Below are 20890 nucleotides of genomic sequence, written 5' to 3'. Positions count from 1 at the left end.
TTTTTTTTCTCTTAGACACACATCTTCTGGAGATGAGAGTTAGCGGGTGGGGATAATCATTTCCTTACTGCGGGAGGGACCTCAGTCATGGGCCTTCTCTTTACCTGCTTCTGCCCCTGAACGTGTGTCTGTGGACAGATTCTTTGAGGCTTTGGGACTGATTTATGATGAACCAGATCGGGTCAGGGTAGCAGAGGACATGATCATGAGTCTCTCCCAGAATGAACTCACTGCTGAACAGTATTGTTCTGAGTTTAGGCGGTGGTCCGTTGAGGTATCTTGGGGTGACTCTGGTCTGTGGCACCTGTTTGAGAGAGGAATTTCAGATCATCTCAAGGACATGCTGGCCCTTCATACGCCGCCCAGTTCCCCGGTAGAGGCCATGACCCAGGCCATTCGTATGGACCGGAGGTTACGGGAGAGAAGAATTATCCAGCGTGAGATTCCTGTTTTGCATGCCAAGTCTGAGGCGATGTCACCAATTTCAAGGAGAAGGAAAGGAAACGGCGACTTGATGAGAAATTATGTTTTTATTGTGGAGATCCGGGACACTAGAAGAAGGACTGCCCCTCTTGTCCATCGAGTAACAAGCTGCCTGGTGGAGGTTGCACTGTACTACTCTGCAGCTGCATGACACTGGGAAGCAGAATTTACATCCCACCAAAGCATTATTGAGCATGTAGCAAGGATGTAGGAGAGAATTGCAAAGGTAATGACGATTGTGAGAATCTCCTCCAAGCACAAGGTGCTCAGTCAAGGGTATACAATCGGTCAGCATAGCTGAGACAGTTTATCCCTGAAGATTGAGTCATAGTTCCAATTGCCACAATGGAAAGTAAATTTCTGACTAAGTGGCAATGCGACCATACTTCGCTCAGTTTTTTCAATCATACAAAATGTTCAAAAAGCTGAGCGAAGTTACCTATAAGGTTCACCACCTGATGGGTGTTTACAATACACCAGGATGCCTATTGGTCTGCAAGGAGCCCCAGCCACCTTCCAGTGGGAAATAGGCCAGGTCTTAACTCCTCCCAAGAAATATGCCACAGCTTACCTAGATGATATTGTGATCTTCAGCCCGGATTGGGAAAGTCATCTGCAAAAGGTCCAGTCATTGCATAAAGCTGTGAGGAAGGTGAGACTTACCATAAATCCAAAGAAGTGCGCCAAGGAAAAGGAGGAGGCCAAATATTCAGGCTGTTTCATTGGTAGGGGTGAAATAAAACCCCTGGAGAACAAGGTGGAGACGATCCAAAATTTGCGGCAACCAGTCTTCAAGAAATAGGTTAGGGTGTTTCTAGGAATTGTGGGATACTATTGGTGGTTCAAAGGAAAGAAAAAAGACACTGCTACAAAGTTGCACACCACCCGATATATAAACAAATTACAAAAAACACTTTATTGGCAAAACAATAAAAACAATTAAAAACACTATATCACCACAGACCACCTGGATACAAAAATACATGTTCATATATTTAAACAATAATACAGTCTGTCACCCAGCCCATAGGATATACTAAGCATATATAACAATACTATCCTACCTAATGGCTCATGGGGAATCTAAGAGTAACCAGGAGGGTAACTCACAAACCCTCAAGATGAATAAGGCCAAATAGCCACAAGACACCCATATGAACCGATGGAGACAGAAAATCCCAATCATAGGTCAAAAGAGCATAATACCTGTAATCGAACACGAGCCAAACTATATACTGGCAAGCCAAAGTATCCAGGGGACTTGGTGGACCATAGCCCCACGCGTATCGCCTCCCAAATGAGGCTTCGTCAGGGGAAGTATGTGCCCAGCCAATAAACGGGTGTTTATATAGAACCACAATTATGTCTAGAGCTCTTACCGGTGTGTGTATGCGTCTGGCCATGAGAGCTGCAGCGCCACCTCCAAAACCGGAAGCGGAAATGACAGGACTAGAGGCTCGAAAGCCCGGCATGTAGAATAACCGCAGGATGCACATGAACCGCGCGTGCGCAGTAATGTCCAAAGCAGCCCCGTAGCTGCTTTGGAGTCAAAATTGCCCAATTATGACGATAAGACGCAGGTTCAGCCCTTCAAGATTAGACTTAAGGATACCTTAGATAAATACGACCATGACATTAGGGAAAAGAAGAGGTCTAAATTTTTCCGTGATCGTAAGGACTTCGACACTCAGCAAGCATTCCAGTGGAAACATCAAGGGAATCGCAGGCAGGCCCCCCAGATTTCCAGACAGCCTGGGACAGCATCAGGGCCGTCTAGGGGTGAAGGAGGTGGTGTTCACTCGTCCAGCAGTGATTTTTTATCATCAGCCGACAGCGAGCCAGACGCCGGACTAGAAGGGGTCTTAAACACCGCCCAGCCGCCTCGACGGTTCACCAGATTTGGGGGCCGCAGGACACCGAAACGGCACAAACTCTTCCACAAATAGAAGCACCATTAGAGTCCGTGTCTCCATCACCTGTTTCACAGGGACCATCAGGTAAATTGCAGGTCATTAACTTATCGGAGTACAAGCTTACTTCGGTTGAACTATCGGTGTTACAAAGGGGTTTGACATTTTCCCCGGTGCATAATATAGATAAGTTTACATTGGTCAAGGACCTGTATTTATTTTGTAGGTGCTTGGTTTTACAAGTTCTTCACAGCAGACCACAGGACAGGGATGGATTGGACCAGACGGACCAACGAGTGCTTCAAGATCTATTACAACTGTTACAGGAGGATGCCATCGAGAGTGGTAAGGATCGTTTTCCCCATAAGAATAAATCTATGGTGGCCCCCCCTTTCTCTCTAGTGCCGGCTATAAGGGTATTTTTTGAGCTGGTGAAGAAGGATATTCTTCAGTTACGTCCCTTTTCTGGTACACCGAGTAATTTGGGGAAAGAAGAACAACGAGCCATTTTTAATTTGAAATCCAATCCGGCCTTCTTAATTAAGGAGGCTGATAAAGGGGGTAATGTGGTCTTGTGGCCACATACCCTCTATTTGGAGGAGGCCCACCGTCAGCTGGATAACACGCGGTTTTACCGAAAATTACCATCTGACCCTACAGGGGTGTTTTCAGTTAAATTAAGGGGACTTTTAGAAAGGGCCCGGGACCTGGGGATCATCAATGGTCATGAATTTAATTTCATGTGGGTGGAATACCCAATTACAGCTACCTTTTACATGCTCCCCAAGGTACATAAAGATCTCTGTAAACCACCAGGTCGCCCAATTGTGGCCAGTATTGGGAGTCTATGCGAGAAAATCTGCATATATGTTGATCACTTCCTGCAGCCCCTGGTTAAGAAACTACCCTCCTTTATACTTGATTCCTCCCATTTCATCAGGAGTTGCCAGGGCATTGTGTTACCAAAGGAGACGGTTCTGGTCACGTGTGATGTAGAGGCCCTCTACTCCAACATCAATCATGATGATGCAGTTAGAGCGGTCCTCTATTTCTTGGACCAGGTAGGGCATTCTGATAGAATGCACGATTCATTGATTGTGGACCTTATGGAATTTGTCCTAAAGCACAATTATTTCACATTCGACAGGACATATTATCTCCAGACCTCGGGTGTGGCCATGGGGGCCAGATGTGCCCCGGCCATCGCCAACCTATTTTTAGGTTGGTGGGAGGCCACCGTGGTATATGTGCTTGACATGTTTAAAGATAGAGTGCATCATTGGATGCGCTTTATCGACGACGTGTTTTTCGTTTGGTCTGGGACAGAGGCTGAGTGTAGGATATTTATGGACAGGTTGAATGGGAATTCCCATAACATCTTTTTGACGTATTCGTTATCTTCCTCCTCAGTCACCTTTTTGGATCTGGAGGTGGTGATGGAAAATGATACAATTATTACGAAATTGTATCGTAAACCTACAGCAACAAATGGTCTCCTGGATTTCAGAAGTTTCCATCCCCAGCACACGAGACACGGAGTCCCTATCGGACAGTTTCTAAGAACAAGAAGGAATTGTACACGTGATGAAGATTTTAAGTCAGAGGCCCTGGCGTTGACTTCCCGTTTTAAAGAGAGGAACTATCCTCAGAGGTGTATATCATCGGCCTTCCAGAGGGCGAGGAGTGAGACACAGGAGTCTTTATTGAACTCGACACGCAAGGTACGGGACAATGTTCCCAGGTTTATAACCAATTATAACACGCATTGGTCACAATTGGGGGGCATCTTACGTAGGCATTGGGGCATTCTCACCACGGATTTGAATACCTCTAATATTGTTGGTGAACGGCCTCTCTTGGTAGCCAGGAGGGCACCCAATTTGAGGGACCTCCTGGTTAAAAGTCATTACAAACGACAGACTACCCGGCTTAATCGTGGGGTGAGGCTTAGGGGGTCTTTTCCCTGTGGGGACTGTAACATCTGTCCCCACATGGGTCCAACTAGGGAATTTTTTCAAAATCCCGTCGATGGTGTGACATATAAGCTTGGGGGGTATATCAACTGCAGGACAAGATATGTCATTTATGCTCTTATCTGTCCTTGCAAGATGGTCTATGTGGGCCAGACCTCTCAGGAATTGCGACGGAGGGTCCAAAAACACTTCTCTACTATCAATCTGGCAAGAAGTGATAGTGATAAGGGGAGGACCCTGACCTCGGTGGCGGCCCACTTCCTAACACACCATTCTGGGAGTACCATGAATATACGGGTGATTGGATTAGAAAAGATCTTTATGTCGGAGAGGGGGGGCTCCCCCACAAAACGCCTACTCCAAGTAGAGTCACGGTGGATTTTTAATTTGAGATCTGTTGCTCCTACAGGTTTGAATGAGGAGCTGCTATTCACCGGATTCCTTGGCTAATCTACGCACATGTGGACTATTGGACTGTGTCCTTTCCTTCTTCTTGCCCTTTTGTGGAGTCGGAGAAAAGATGCTACATATATGGAATCTAGGATGAGCATGAAGCATACATCATGGATGGTTCTTCATTTGGTTATGATTCCTAAGTTGCCCTCCTGTGGAGTCAGAGAAAAGATGCTACATATATGGAATCTAGGATGAGAATGAAGCATATATCATGGACGGCTCTTCATTTGGATATCATTCCCAATTTTGGATTCTAGGCTACCGTGGGATTAAAAATAATAGTGATTTTCTTTTTCCCCAATACTGATTTTGTCTTTCCCCCTTGGATATTGTGCCATTTATTATATAATATATGCTTGTTTGGCTCATGGGGGTAGTATTGGAGATTTAGGTTGGCTCATGGGTACGGGCTTGTGGTTTATGCATATGGTAGTACGTGTGGGGGGGTTCGTGGTATGGTGCTTGGATACGTGGGATAGTAGTTTTTTAGGTAGGCCTTTCGAAGCATATATAGTCTTATTAGGGATGGGCTGGTCCCACATTATTATTCCCTCTTGTGGCCTTAGATATACCTATTCTTGGACTAGTGTCTAATTAAGATACATTACATTATATATCATATACAATAAATATTTAATTATTGTGTTATTTGTTTATTATTATTATTGTTTTAGTGTGGTGATTTGTTGTATGTCCTTTTTTCCCCTTCCCCGTCCACCTCCACCTTTTCCCTCCCTTCCCCCCCCCCCTTTTTTTTTTTTTTTTTTTTTTTTACCCCCCCTTTAGGCATTATGGGATATGTGAGGTTTTGCTATGTATACATGTTGTATATATGGGTTGTTTTGTGTAGGTATAGTTGTTATGTGTTGTGTTGTATGTATGGGTATGTGTGAGACCCCTTACATGGATGGTTTCTATATGGGTTGATTGTGTATGTGATTGTATATGTGGTCCCTTGAGTCTATAGGTGTGGATTGGTATCCATGTGTAAGTGAGATATATCTTGCCCCCTGGTTTGTAGGTTCGATCGCTCTTTTGGCTTCTATATATCTGTGGGGGATTGTAGTGCTTTACACTCTCTTCTTTTCTCCTCTACCTGGGCCCTTGTTCTTCCTTTCTATTTATTTTTGTAACCTGTCTGCGCCGGCTCGGGAATATTTCCCGGGCATACGCAGGGAGGGACTCATGTCTATTGGCATACATTAAGAGGGATATCTGTTTGATACTAGTCGCGGACGCGCGCTAGTTTATTTATTTACATGGTTTCTGCACTATGGTGCTATTCTTATACAGGCGCTTATACTATACAGGCGTTTCTGTATTTTGATTGTATTTTTTCTAGTACTATGGTGCATGCGTGGCCCATGCACCCTTTGCCTTTAGGCGGTGCTGGGCACGCTGGGCCGTGTAGTCCTCCAGGTGTGCTGTTCTCGGTTTGAGGGAGACTGCAGTTTTCTTCCTGACTGCGCCCCTTTTGTAAATACGGCATATTATTATATTATGCAGGTGTGCCTTGTGTGCACTTTTGTGCTTATATGTGGGCGCTTAGTGCGCCGGTCTTTGTGATTACTTGGGTGCGCTGTTAATGGCTTGGGGGTGATCGCAGCTCCTGTTGCTACGGGGCTGCTTTGGACATTACTGCGCACGCGCGGTTCATGTGCATCCTGCGGTTATTCTACATGCCGGGCTTTCGAGCCTCTAGTCCTGTCATTTCCGCTTCCGGTTTTGGAGGTGGCGCTGCAGCTCTCATGGCCAGACGCATACACACACCGGTAAGAGCTCTAGACATAATTGTGGTTCTATATAAACACCCGTTTATTGGCTGGGCACATACTTCCCCTGACGAAGCCTCATTTGGGAGGCGATACGCGTGGGGCTATGGTCCACCAAGTCCCCTGGATACTTTGGCTTGCCAGTATATAGTTTGGCTCGTGTTCGATTACAGGTATTATGCTCTTTTGACCTATGATTGGGATTTTCTGTCTCCATCGGTTCATATGGGTGTCTTGTGGCTATTTGGCCTTATTCATCTTGAGGGTTTGTGAGTTACCCTCCTGGTTACTCTTAGATTCCCCATGAGCCATTAGGTAGGATAGTATTGTTATATATGCTTAGTATATCCTATGGGCTGGGTGACAGACTGTATTATTGTTTAAATATATGAACATGTATTTTTGTATCCAGGTGGTCTGTGGTGATATAGTGTTTTTAATTGTTTTTATTGTTTTGCCAATAAAGTGTTTTTTGTAATTTGTTTATATATCGGGTGGTGTGCAACTTTGTAGCAGTGTCTTTTTTCTTTCCTTTGTATATGTTATTTTCTGCTACATGCACCCCCTGTTCATATGTGACTGCTATGGTTGTGCGCCTACACCCCCTTTTTGTTCTCACTATTGGTGGTTCATCCCGAATTTTGTCATGAGAGCCGCACCTCTGACCGATCTCCTTAAAGGCACACAGCCATCAATGGCCAAGTGTACTTCTGGACTTTAACCTATTTCTATGTAAACAGTTGGTCTTGGCCTCACTGGACTTCACGAAGGAGTTCGTGGTCCAGAAGGATGCTTGAGAAGGCCAGTTGGGAGTCGTGTTGTCATCCAATCATTTACCTAAGTAGTAAACTATCCTCCTATGAGAAAAGTTATGCCATTGTAGAAAAAGAATGCTTGGCCAATTGACACTTTGAAGTACTACCTGCTGGACCGAAAGTTTAGGTTGGTGTCAGACCATGTACCCCTGAGATGGATGAGGGGAAAGGAATTGGAAGAATGCCTGGGTGATTAGATGGTTTCTGGCACTCCAGGACTTCAGCTTCCATGTGGAGCATATGCCAGGGAAACTACACGCTAACGCAGATGCCCTCTTGAGGCTTCCCTGCCTTGTGACTGAAAGTGCCAAACCCTCCAGCTTTGGGCAGATGGGGGATATGTAAGAGGGTCACTAGTAATGTGCTAGAGAGGAGCTGGGCTCTTGGTAAACAGAACTGAATCCTGTTTCCTGTGCGGGCGAACCCTGCAGTTATAATAACTATAGTGAGTGCTGTTTTGTGTGTGTCAAGAAGACTGAATATGTCTATTTCTTTTGTTTGGACTGGGTTATGAAGCTTGTTTTAATAAACCAGTTGAAAATTTAAATGAGAATCATTCCTGTGACTACCTCATTAAGCAGCCGAGTGAGCCGATCTACCACAGGAGATAAACATCTGCAAGGCAGGCATGTACTACACACAGAGCTGTAGCTAGGGATTTAGCCTTGGGGTCCAAACATCTCAGGGTGGGCTCCCAAACACAACCCAGATACCTGGAAATTGAGGAAAAGCAATTGGCCTTACCTGGGATGTACTGCCTCTACTTTGTGACATGCTCAAAAAGCTTAATAATAGGCTGCTGCATCCCTGAGTGTGATGGTGAGGAGACAGGACCCCACTTTCAGGGAGCTCTGCTCTGCAAAAGGCACAGTGCCTTCCCCCACGAAGCAGAACTCATAATACGTGGGCAGCACGGTGGCACAGTGGTTAGCACAGCAGCCTTGCAGTGCTGGGGTCCTGAGTTCTAATCCCACCCAGGACAACATCTGCAAAGAGTTTGCGTGGGCTTCCTGCGGGCACTCCGGTTTCCTCCCACATTCCAAAGACATACTGATTGGGTATCTAGATTGTGAGCCCCATCGGGGACAGTGATCATAATGTGTGCAAAACTGTAAAGCGCTGCGGAATATATAAAAATAAAGATTATTATTAATACTTAATTATACTTAAGCTGCTTTTTTGTAATCTCTGTTGCTGCCTAATTTAACTGGGTTACTCTGCACATCACACTTTATTGCACCTTATTATTGCTTATCCTCTTTTATATATTCTTTTGTTACTGCATTACATGTACATGTACGACAGTACATGCACATTGCACCTTTCTTTACTGAATACTACTTGGCATCTCTTTAAGGGTATTGTTCATTCATAGTTATCTTGTGTATCCTTCCCATTTACATGGCTCTATTGGTTATCATGTCGGTCATATGGGTTATATCCCAGTGCCAATTTTTGGCCTAGGAAAAAGTTCTGGCACAATATGCATAATACTTAATGTTTTTATTTGTCTGCTCTAGGTTTTTCTATTTGTTACTTAGTAAATATTTATTTAAAAAAAAACAAAATTAATTTAGGAAATGCAACCAATCTTTTGTACAATTCTTTCCTCTTTTTTGCAATTGCATTTGTCTTACATGTGCTTTGCAAGGCACTCCATCAATATACAGGTAGTACAGTCTCCATTGCTTCTTTTTGATAAAACAGCCTCACCCAGTGCAATGAAATATTGACTGCCAATGAAATATTGACTTTCTTGCCAAGGAAAGAGGCGTCACTCAATAGATTCCCTTGTGCTGAATTTTTTATTGGGCCCATCAATGTGAATGGGCCCAAGGTGGCCACCCTCCCTTTCCCCACTGGTTATGATTTTGTCTGGAAATGAACCTATAGAGTTATCTATTATTTTAATGAGCTCAACATCTTAATGAGAATACATTCATAACTTAGAGTATTTTTGCAAAACTTGTAGCAAAAAAAAATATTGCAAGGATTCTTATTCATTCTCTCCTTTATAACAGGACTTTGGGGAACAACCTTAACTGAAGATACAGCAGAAGACCGAGAGCTGTTTGTAAAAACCACACTGAGGGAATTACTGGTCTATATTATGTTCTTGGTGGACATCTGTCTCTGTAAGTTTGGTCATAAATGTAAATTTTCTCATTCTGATTGTTGCTTTTAAGATACAAGAAGGTTCATGGTGAATTTATTTTGTTACACCATAGGATCTAGTTCCCGCATTTCTGTTTTTGTCATTTTGGCCATAGATGTATTATGTTTGCAGTCGAAAGCTTACTTTATACCACTGAAAGAGATTATAAAAAGGTATTTCACATGATGTAATTTAGTAGAGCCACACATTGTTTAGGAAATGCTATAGTTTTCCATACCACCGGATTCTTGATTTTGGAAATTTTTGCTGTACCCACCGAAAAAAAAAAACATCCTGCTTTTAAATCAATAAAGAGAAGCACAGCCAAGATTTTCCGTGAGATTCCTGTGTTTTCTTGCATGCACTGCTACTTTGAGGTCTAGCCACAGATTTTTAATGATGTTCAAATCAGGGAACTGTGAGGGCCATTGTAAAATCTTCAGCTTGTGCATTTTGAGGTAGTCTATTGTGGATTTTAATGTGTGTTTAAGATCATTATCAATTTGTAGAAGCCATCCTCTTTTCAACTTCAGCATTTTTTCCAGAAGGTGTTATGTTTGCATCAAGAATTTGATGAAATTTCATTGAATCCATTCTTCCCTCATACCTTTGATCATTGTGACCAAAGAGTTCTATTTTAACCTTATCGGTCCGCAGAACTTGTTTCCAAAATGCACCAGGCTTGTTTAGATGTTCTTGTGCATACTTCTGACACTGAATTTTATGGTGAGGACTTGTTACGCATGGTGTAGGAAAGACTAAGTGCAACACAAAGTGATAAGGGGAAGGGAGCCCAACACTAAGGAAGCGGAAAGTGGAGATGCCTAGGCAGATCTAACGTCACCCTGTCTACCCTAAGCGTCCCTATATAGATTCTTCACCTATCACCGAGCAGGATACCTGCCTAATAATCCCTGCCAAACCTAGCAGTAAGCCCTTTCTTAGGGAAGGATGGGGTAGCTGGTCAATCCCCACTATAACTAAAGACAGATGGGATACACAAACAAGGGGAACACTTAGCTTGAGTAGACTCAGAGAGAAACACAGATGTCCTCCAAACACCAAATTGGAAGATAGCTGACTGGTATAGCTCCAAGCCTCAACAGGGAACTGGAAATATCACTGGCAACTCACAGCAGCAAGCTTGGAGTTATAAACACCCAAGTCCAGGTGTGTCCATTAAAGCCGGGGGAAGGTTGCCACTGAGTCATAGTCAGAAGAACCTGGAAGAAGTCTGCAGAGCAAACTGCTGAGACCTTCTGCTGCCAGATGCAGAGCAATAGTCTGCAGCCTCTGACACACCCGTGACAGGATTCAGAAGAGGTTTCCTTCTGATGACTATTCCATGAAAGCCATATTTGTGCAGGTGTCACTGAACCATAGAACAATGTACCACAACTCCAGAGTCTGCTAAATCTTTCTGAAGGTCTTTTGCAGTCAAGCGGGGGTTCTGATTTGCCTCTCTAGCAATCCTACGTGCAGCATTCACTGAAATTGTGCTTGGTCTTCGAGACCTTATCTTGACCTCCACATTTCCTGTTAACTGCCATTTCTTTATTACATTTCGAACTGAGGAAAGGGCAACTTGAAAATGCTTTGCTATTTTCTTATAGCCTTCTCCTGCTTTGTGGGCCTCCACCATTTTCATTTTCAGAGTGCTAGGCAGCTACTTAGAAGAACCCATAGTTGCTGTTTTTTGGCACAATGTTAGAAGAAGTTGGGTTTTTATAAAGCTTTGAAATTTGCATCACCTGGCCTTTCCTAAACAATGATAGTGAACAAGCCATAACGTTAACAGGCTAATTAAGGTCTGAAACCTGGGTTAAAGTTATCTGAATTCTGAACACAAAAATCTCAAAGGGTGCCCAAACTCTGTATTGGCCCATTTTTCATTTTGCCATTTTTTAAAAAGTAAATCATGACAATATTTTTTGTTGTTGCTTAAAATAGAAAAGGAAATGTGTCATCTTTATCTTTAGGTCTTTTAGAGATCATTTCATCTTCAACTTGCTTAACTGTTCACAATAACATTAATTTTGACCACAGGTGTCCAAACTTTTACATGTCACTGTAATCCCTGATCAATGGCCAGCTGGACATTAGGAGAAACTACAGTGCCCAATAGTTTATTTGGGAATATGCTCATACCTCACCAAAAATATCTTCAGTAGCCAGTTCAGAATATATTGAAATGGTTAATTTAGTATCCACTTCCTGCCATGTGTTTTTCTATGATGTACAAAGATTATGCACAAAGTGATGTCATTGTACAGGAGTAATGCACACATGGATTTCTCTGGAATAAGACATTGGATTGCAGATATCAAGGTATCACTTTTTTCAATTTCCTATTACCTACATATAGACGGCTTAGGAGTAATGGTCCTACTGACAGATTCTCTAAACTAACAATGCACAAAAATCACATGAACAGTGATGTCAAAGTAAAGGGAAAATTGATTCATAAAAATACTGTGCATGAGTAATACACAGTAATGTCACAGGACAAGTCTAATCTAAAGGTACCTTCACACATAACGATATTGTTAACGATATCGTTGCTTTTTGTGACATAGCAACGATATCATTAAGGAAATCGTTATGTGTGACAGCGACCAACGATCAGGCCCCTGCTGGGAGATCGTTGGTCGCTGAGGAAAGTCCAGAACTTTATTTCGTCGCTGGACTCCCTGCTGACATCGCTGGATCGGCGTGTGTGACACCGATCCAGCGATGTCTTCACTGGTAACCAGGGTAAACATCGGGTTACTAAGCGCAGGGCCGCGCTTAGTAACCCTATGTTTACCCTGGTTACCAGCGTAAAAGTAAAAAAAACAAACACTACATACTTACCTACCGCTGTCTGTCCCCGGCGCTCTGCTTCTCTGCACTCCTCCTGCACTGGCTGTGAGCGTCGGTCAGCCAGAAAGCAGAGCGGTGACGTCACCGCTCTGCTTTCAGGCCGCTGTGCAGAGAAGCGGGGACAGACAGCGGTAGGTAAGTATGTAGTGTTTTTTATTTTTAACTTTTACGCTGGTAACCAGGGTAAACATCGGGTTACTAAGCGCAGCCCTGCGCTTAGTAACCCGATGTTTACCCTGGTTACCCGGGGACTTCGGGATCGTTGGTCGCTGGAGAGCTGTCTGTGTGACAGCTCTCCAGCGACCAAACAGCGACGCTGCAGCGATCGACATCGTTGTCGGTATCGCTGCAGCGTCGCTGAGTGTGAAGGTACCTTTAGAAGGATAAAATGCATGATGACATCATAGAACATCAATAATGGACACAAAATGTCAGTAGGTGCACAGTGATGTCACAGCACAAAAAGAAAAAGGAAAAGTCAAAAGCAGGGAAAATAAGTCAGAATGAACAGCTGGCATTTCTTTCTCTTGATCTTATTTAAATATATATATTTGTATCTGTTTTACGGCTGTAAATACAATATAATTAGTGAATGTGTCGCATTTAAGCATCTTGCTGAATAACTTTGGGTGTACATATAAAGACAACCATCCCTTTAGCACTAACATGGTAGAATAGGGTAAATTTGCACATGTTTTGTAGTACAGAATGTTATGAGCTTTATGCTCCCCAGGTAATTTGCTGTACAAACTGATTTATTACCTGGCTTCCAAAATTTGTTTCTCAGCTTTTGCATGAATCTCGACTATAATGTGTACATTGAGAAGCAGGTGCTGTTTATATCAGGTTTTTATGTTAAATGCATTTAAAAAATTTGGATTTTTTTTAAAAATTTGAATGAAAAAAAAATCAAAGATCTTGCAATGTTCATACTGGCCATTAAAATCAGTATTAGACTCATACTTGTTCTTTTAACTAGCCATATGGACATAAACAGCAATAAACTGAGTCAGACTCTGTTGACTTGTATAGAAATATTTTCTACCCATGCTCTAATCTGAGCAAAGTCATTGTGAACGAAGGTGAGCAGTGACATCACATACTGCAATCAGTGCATCCTGGGTTATCTGCTCTATTTAGAGGGTTAATCAGTGTAAACCTGTCTGTAATTGTTCGAATAATAACGCCTATTATTTTATATATTGCATCCACTACTATTTACTATTGTTTAATAGTGTTGAGCCACCCCCTTAGTGTTCGAGTTCGGTTCGGTTCATCGAATCGAGGCATGTTCGACGAACACCGTCGAACCCCATTGAAACCAGTGGCAAGCAAACAAAAACACATACAAACACATAGAAAAAACATAGAAAACACCTTAAAAGGTGTCTAAAAGCTGACAAACTGCTCAGAAGTCACAACAAGCACATGGAAAAGTCACAAGTACATATAGTCATGCGAAAAGAAAAGAGGTGGAGGAGTAAAAGGAGGAGGAGACACAGATATAGGCATGTCATGCCCTTCTAAAATCAAGAAAGGCTTGAGTTAAAATCTAAAATCAGCCTACCAACATCCAGACGTCGTGATAAAAAAAATAAAAAACGAAATATCTTTAGGTAGAATGGCGGGTCCATTCAGAACACTTTCCTTAGAAGACGTAGTGGTACCCCCATTGGGAGCTGTGCCGAAAAATGAACCCAATACATTCAGACTAATCCACCATTTGTCATATCCAAGGGGCAGGTCAGTAAATGACAACATCAACGCTGAACCAAGTACAGTACTATATACTGTACCTCCTTTGATGAGGCAATCAGGCGCGTCAAGAAGTTGTTAAGGGGCACCCTAATGGCCAAAACAGACATTGAGGGGGCGTTTGTTGTGAGTTCTGCTTTTGGGCTCCCTCTGGTGGTTACTGATGGTACTGGGTGATTTGTGTTCTGCTGTCTCTGGTGTCCACCTGTTCTATTAGGATTTGGGAGTTTCCTATTTAACCGGGCTTTCTTGTCATTTCCCCGCCGGCTATCAAGGTTATCAGAGTGTTTTGTTACCTCAGCTTCTGGCTTCAGTAATCTTCAGGACAAGCTAAGTTTTTGATTTTCTTGTTCCACGTTTTGCTTTATTTTTGTCTTGTCCAGCTTGCATATAATTGTTTCTTTGCTGCTGGTTGCTCTAGTGGGCTGTAATTGCTCCTCATGTTCCATGAGTTGGAACATGAGTTCAAGTAATTACAGGATGGTTTTTTGAAGGGTTTTTTGCTGACCGCGCAGTTTACTTTTGTATCCTCTGCTATCTAGTTTTAGCGGGCCTCATTTTGCTGAATCTGTTTTCATACTGTGTATGTGCCTTCCTCTCATTTCACCGTCATTATATGTGGGGGGCTGCTATTTCTGTGGGGTATTTCTCTGGAGGCAAGAGAGGTCTGTGTTTCTTCTAATAGGGGAAGTTAGATCTTCGGCTGGTGCGAGACGTCTAGGATCAACGTAGGCACGTTCCCCGTCTATTGTTATTTGTGTGTTCAGGTTTAGGGTCGCGGTTAGCTCAGGTTCCATCACCCTAGAGCTCGTTGGTGCTTGTCCTTTTGTGATTCCCTGCCATTGGAATCATGACAGTATAGCCGGCCTAAATGTTTGGGCTGAAGTAGGAGGAAAAGTAGTCTGAGGAAGTTTTTTTTTTTTTTCTCTCCTCTGAGGTTGCTGCCTAGCCTTAATTGCAGCCTGGCTGATTTTTTTTTTCCTCCTCTTAATCCTTGAATGGCTCTGACCTTAGCTGTTTATCATGGACGTCCAGAGTTTAGCTTCCAGCTTGAATAATCTTGCTGCTAAGGTTCAAAATATACAAGATTTTGTTGTACATGCTCCTATGTCTGAACCTAGAATTCCTATTCCAGAGTTCTTTGCTGGAGATAGATCTAGTTTTCTGAATTTTAGGAACAATTGCAAGCTGTTCCTTTCTTTGAAATCTCGCTCTTCTGGAGACCCTGCTCAGCAGGTTAAGATTATTATATCTTTCCTGCGGGGTGACCCTCAAAATTGGGCATTTGCATTGGCACCAGGGGATCCTGCATTGCTTAATGTGGATGCGTTTTTTCTGGCATTGGGTTTGCTCTATGGGGAACCTAACCAGGAGATTCAGGCTGAAAAAGCTTTATTAGCTCTCTCTCAGGGGCAAGATGAAGCAGAAATGTATTGTCAAAAATTTCGGAAATGGTCAGTGCTTACTCAGTGGAATGAGTGCGCCCTGGCTGCAAAGTTCAGAGATGGCCTTTCTGAGGCCATTAAAGATGTTATGGTGGGGTTCCCTGCGCCTACGGGTCTGAATGAGTCTATGACTATGGCTATTCAGATTGATCGGCGTTTACGGGAGCGCAAACCTGTGCACCATTTGGCGGTGTCTTCTGAACAGGCACTTGAGACAATGCAATGTGATAGAGTTCAGTCTAGAAGTGAACGGCAAAACTATAGGCGGAAAAATGGGTTGTGCTTTTATTGTGGTGATTCAGCTCATGTTATATCAGCATGCTCTAAACGCACAAAAAAGGTTGATAAGTCTGTTGCCATTAGTACGTTACAGTCTAAGTTCATTCTGTCTGTGACTCTGATTTGCTCATTATCATCCATTTCCATCGATGCCTATGTAGATTCAGGCGCTGCCCTGAGTCTTATGGATTGGTCATTTGCCAAGCGATGTGGGTTTAGTCTTGAGCCTCTGGAAGTCCCTATTCCTTTGAAGGGAATTGACTCTACACCTTTGGCTATGAATAAACCTCAGTACTGGACACAAGTGACCATGCGTATGACTCCCGTTCATCAGGAGGTGATTCGCTTCCTGGTATTGTATAATTTACATGATGTTCTAGTACTTGGTCTGCCATGGTTACAAACTCATAATCCAGTCCTTGACTGGAAAACAATGTCTGTGTTAAGCTGGGGATGTCAGGGGGTTCATGATGATGCACCTCTGATTTCTATCGCTTCATCTACTCCTTCTGAGGTTCCTGTATTTTTGTCTGATTATCGGGATGTTTTTGAGGAGCCTAAGCTCAGTTCGCTTCCTCCTCACAGGGATTGCGATTGTGCTATAGATTTAATTCCTGGTAGTAAATTTCCTAAAGGTCGTTTGTTCAATCTGTCAGTGCCAGAGCATACTGCTATGCGGGATTATGTTAAGGAGTCCTTGGAAAAGGGACATATCCGTCCATCTTCGTCCCCTTTGGGAGCAGGTTTTTTTTTCGTGGCCAAAAAAGATGGGTCCTTGAGGCCTTGTATAGATTATCGTCTTTTGAATAAGATTACCGTAAAATATCAGTATCCTTTGCCTTTGTTGACTGATTTGTTTGCTCGCATTAAGGGGGCTAAATGGTTCACTAAGATTGATCTTCGGGGTGCGTATAATCTTATACGAATAAAGCAAGGTGATGAGTGGAAAACCGCATTTAATACGCCTGAGGGCCATTTTGAGTATTTGGTAATGCCTTTCGGACTTTCTAATGCTCCTTCAGTCTTCCAGTCCTTTATGCACGATATTTTCCGTGAATATCTGGATAAATTTATGATTGTGTATTTGGATGATATTTTGGTTTTTTCTGATGACTGGTAGTCTCATGTTCAGCAGGTCAGGAAGGTGTTTCAGGTCCTGCGGGCTAATTCCTTGTTTGTAAAGGGCTCAAAGTGTCTCTTTGGAGTCCAGAAGATTTCTTTCTTGGGGTATATTTTTTCCCCTTCTACTATTGAGATGGATCCCGTCAAGGTTCGGGCTATTTGTGACTGGACGCAGCCTGCATCTCTTAAGAGTCTGCAGAAGTTCTTGGGCTTTGCTAATTTCTATCGTCGTTTTATAACTAATTTTTCTAGTGTTGTTAAGCCTTTGACGGATTTGACTAAGAAGGGTGCTGATGTTGCTGATTGGTCTCCTGCGGCTGTGGAGGCCTTTCAGGAACTTAAACGCCGGTTTTCTTCTGCTCCTGTGTTGCGTCAGCCTGATGTTTCGCTTCCTTTCCAAGTTGAGGTTGATGCTTCCGAGATTGGAGCGGGGGCGGTTTTGTCACAGAGAAGCTCCGATTGCTCGGTGATGAAGCCATGTGCGTTCTTTTCTAGAAAATTTTCGCCCGCTGAGCGGAATTATGATGTGGGTAATCGGGAACTTTTGGCCATGAAGTGGGCATTTGAGGAGTGGCGTCATTGGCTGGAGGGTGCTAGACATCGTGTGGTGGTCTTGACTGATCACAAAAATCTGATTTACCTTGAGTCTGCCAGGCGTCTGAATCCTAGACAGGCTCGTTGGTCACTGTTTTTCTCTCGTTTCAATTTTGTGGTTTCATACCTGCCAGGTTCAAAGAATGTGAAGGCGGATGCTCTTTCTAGGAGTTTTGTGCCTGACTCCCCTGGAAATTCTGAGCCCACTGGCATCCTTAGGGATGGGGTGATTTTGTCGGCCGTCTTCCCAGACTTGCGACGTGCTTTGCAGGAGTTTCAGGCGGGTAAACCTGATCGTTGTCCGCCTGAGAGACTGTTTGTTCCGGATAGTTGGACCAGTAGAGTCATCTCCGAGGTCCATTCTTCTGCGTTGGCAGGTCATCCTGGAATATTTGGTACTAGAGACTTGGTGGCCAGGTCTTTTTGGTGGCCTTCCTTGTCGAGGGATGTGCGTTCTTTTGTGCAGTCTTGTGAGGTTTGTGCTCGGGCTAAGCCTTGCTGTTCTCGAGCCAGTGGATTGTTGTCACCTTTGCCTATCCCGAAGAGGCCTTGGACGCACATTTCCATGGACTTTATTTCGGATCTTCCTGTCTCTCAAAAAATGTCTGTCATCTGGGTTGTGTGTGACCGCTTTTCTAAAATGGTTCATCTTGTACCCTTGCCTAAGTTGCCTTCCTCCTCTGAGTTGGTCCCTCTGTTTTTCCAGAACGTGGTTCGTTTGCATGGGATTCCGGAGAACATCGTTTCTGACAGGGGATCCCAGTTTGTGTCTAGATTTTGGCGGACGTTCTGTGCTAAGATGGGCATTGATTTGTCCTTTTCGTCTGCATTCCATCCTCAGACGAATGGCCAGACGGAGCGAACTAATCAGACCTTGGAAACTTATTTGAGGTTTTTGTTTCTGCTGATCAGGATGACTGGGTTACCTTTTTGCCGCTGGCCGAGTTTGCCCTTAATAATCGGGCTAGTTCTGCTACCTTGGTTTCTCCTTTCTTTTGTAATTCGGGGTTTCATCCTCGTTTTTCCTCTGGTCAGGTGGAGCCTTCTGATTGTCCTGGAGTGGACATGGTGGTGGATGGGTTGCATCGGATTTGGAGTCATGTGGTGGACAATTTGAAGTTGTCCCAGGAGAAGGCTCAGCAGTTTGCTAATCGCCGTCGCCGCGTGGGTCCTCGACTTCGTGTTGGGGACTTGGTGTGGTTGTCTTCTCGTTTTGTTCCTATGAAGGTCTCTTCTCCTAAGTTCAAGCCTCGGTTCATCGGTCCTTATAGGATCTTGGAAATTCTTAACCCTGTGTCGTTTCGTTTGGATCTCCCGGCATCGTTTGCTATTCATAATGTGTTCCATCGGTCGTTGTTGCGGAGGTATGAGGTACCTGTTGTTCCTTCGCTTGAGCCTCCTGCTCCAGTGCTGGTGGAGGGAGAATTGGAGTATGTTGTAGAGAAGATCTTGGATTCTCGTATTTCCAGACGGAAACTCCAATATTTGGTCAAGTGGAAGGGTTATGGTCAGGAGGATAATTCTTGGGTGGTTGCCTCTGATGTTCATGCTGATGATTTGGTCCGCGCTTTTCATAGGGCTCATCCTGGTCGCCCTGGTGGTTCTCGTGAGGGTTCGGTGACCCCTCCTCAAGGGGGGGGGTACTGTTGTGAGTTCTGTTTTTGGGCTCCCTCTGGTGGTTACTGATGGTACTGGGTGATTTGTGTTCTGCTGTCTCTGGTGTCCACCTGTTCTATTAGGATTTGGGAGTTTCCTATTTAACCGGGCTTTCTTGTCATTTCCCCGCCGGCTATCAAGGTTATCAGAGTGTTTTGTTACCTCAGCTTCTGGCTTCAGTAATCTTCAGGACAAGCTAAGTTTTTGATTTTCTTGTTCCACGTTTTGCTTTATTTTTGTCTTGTCCAGCTTGCATATAATTGTTTCTTTGCTGCTGGTTGCTCTAGTGGGCTGTAATTGCTCCTCATGTTCCATGAGTTGGAACATGAGTTCAAGTAATTACAGGATGGTTTTTTGAAGGGTTTTTTGCTGACCGCGCAGTTTACTTTTGTATCCTCTGCTATCTAGTTTTAGCGGGCCTCATTTTGCTGAATCTGTTTTCATACTGTGTATGTGCCTTCCTCTCATTTCACCGTCATTATATGTGGGGGGCTGCTATTTCTGTGGGGTATTTCTCTGGAGGCAAGAGAGGTCTGTGTTTCTTCTAATAGGGGAAGTTAGATCTTCGGCTGGTGCGAGACGTCTAGGATCAACGTAGGTACGTTCCCCGGCTATTGTTATTTGTGTGTTCAGGTTTAGGGTCGCCGTCAGCTCAGGTTCCATCACCCTAGAGCTTGTTGGGGCTTGTCCTTTTGTGATTCCCTGCCATTGGAATCATGACAGGCGTTCCGGTTACTACCTATGCCTCCGAATAGTGTCCACCTTTTGGGCTGCTTCTGTGAAGGAGCATACTACATAGATCGCTGTTTGCCCATGGGGTACTCCATATCCTGCTCACTATTTGAGGCGTTTAGTTGCTTCCTCGAATGGGTCGTTATGGACGTTTCTAAGGGGGCACATATTATCCATTACCTCGACGGCTTCTTATGCCTGGGCCCAAAAGATTTGCCACAGTGTGAATATATGTAGTAGTCCACCTGTGAGAAGGAGAGAGCTGGAGGGAGAGCGGACACCCCAGAGCCGAGGGGTTGGATTGAGAAAGGAAGAAGGCGGTGTAGCTTGCTTCATGGGTGGGGTACTCTGCTGAGTAATATTTTCAAGAACAATAATATAGTAAAGCAGGGAAACTACTACTAAGTAGCAGAAACTGCTACTAGGCCCAAAAGGATTTCCTGGGCTAGATGCAGTTAAAAAATAGTACTTAGATAAACAGGCGGTGTAGCTTGCTTCATGGGTGGGGTACTCTGCTGAGTAGCACAAAATGCAACTAGGCCCAAAACGATTTACTGGGATAGATGCAGTAAAAATTTAGATACACAGGCGGTGTAGTTAGCTTCACAGGCGGGCTACTCCGCTGACGTGCAGACACTGCTCCTAGGCCCAAAACGATTTACTGGGTTAGATGCAGTAAAAATTTAGGTACACAGGCGGTGTAGCTGGCTTCACAGGCGGGCTACTCAGATGAATACCAGACAATGCTACTAGCCCAAAAGGATTGGCTGAGCTAGAATACACCGGCGCACTATGTCCCGGAAGTATTTTGCTGTGTTCCGGGACATAGTGCGCCGGCGCATGCGCACTAGTGCTTTTCGGCTTTGCCCGCAGTTGGGCAA

The 20890-nt window shown here is 44.0% G+C and overlaps 2 protein-coding genes across 2 annotated transcripts in view; both read left to right on the top strand.

The window, feature by feature from the left end:
• Positions 1-20890, top strand: part of PKD2L1 (polycystin 2 like 1, transient receptor potential cation channel) — a 102564-nt gene that overhangs the window by 37411 nt on the left and 44263 nt on the right. The window contains exon 2 of the mRNA XM_069753439.1: positions 9431-9544. Coding sequence (XP_069609540.1) covers positions 9431-9544 — 114 coding nt within the window. The remainder of the gene's footprint in view (positions 1-9430; positions 9545-20890) is intronic.
• Positions 965-4998, top strand: LOC138667905 (uncharacterized). Its single transcript, XM_069755977.1, has 5 exons — positions 965-1135; positions 1971-2209; positions 2311-2738; positions 3804-4114; positions 4776-4998. Exons 1-5 carry the CDS (start codon positions 965-967, stop codon positions 4779-4781), a joined length of 1155 nt encoding a protein of 384 aa, XP_069612078.1. The 3' UTR covers positions 4782-4998.

The sequence above is a fragment of the Ranitomeya imitator genome, chromosome 2 (genome assembly GCF_032444005.1).
Source record: "Ranitomeya imitator isolate aRanImi1 chromosome 2, aRanImi1.pri, whole genome shotgun sequence".
In the NCBI taxonomy this organism is placed as follows: Eukaryota; Metazoa; Chordata; class Amphibia; order Anura; family Dendrobatidae; genus Ranitomeya; species Ranitomeya imitator.
This window is presented reverse-complemented; position numbering and strand designations above follow the sequence as displayed.

What these genes read in the sequence shown, in the direction of transcription:
- LOC138667905 (XM_069755977.1), top strand. Translation starts at nt 965, where the DNA reads ATGCCTATTGGTCTGCAAGGAGCCCCAGCCACCTTCCAGTGGGAAATA. An exon ending in TGCATAAAGCTGTGAGGAAG is followed by an intron (nt 1,136 to 1,970) that starts GTGAGACTTACC and finishes GAATAACCGCAG; the next exon opens with GATGCACATGAACCGCGCGT. An exon ending in AAACATCAAGGGAATCGCAG is followed by an intron (nt 2,210 to 2,310) that starts GCAGGCCCCCCA and finishes TTTTATCATCAG; the next exon opens with CCGACAGCGAGCCAGACGCC.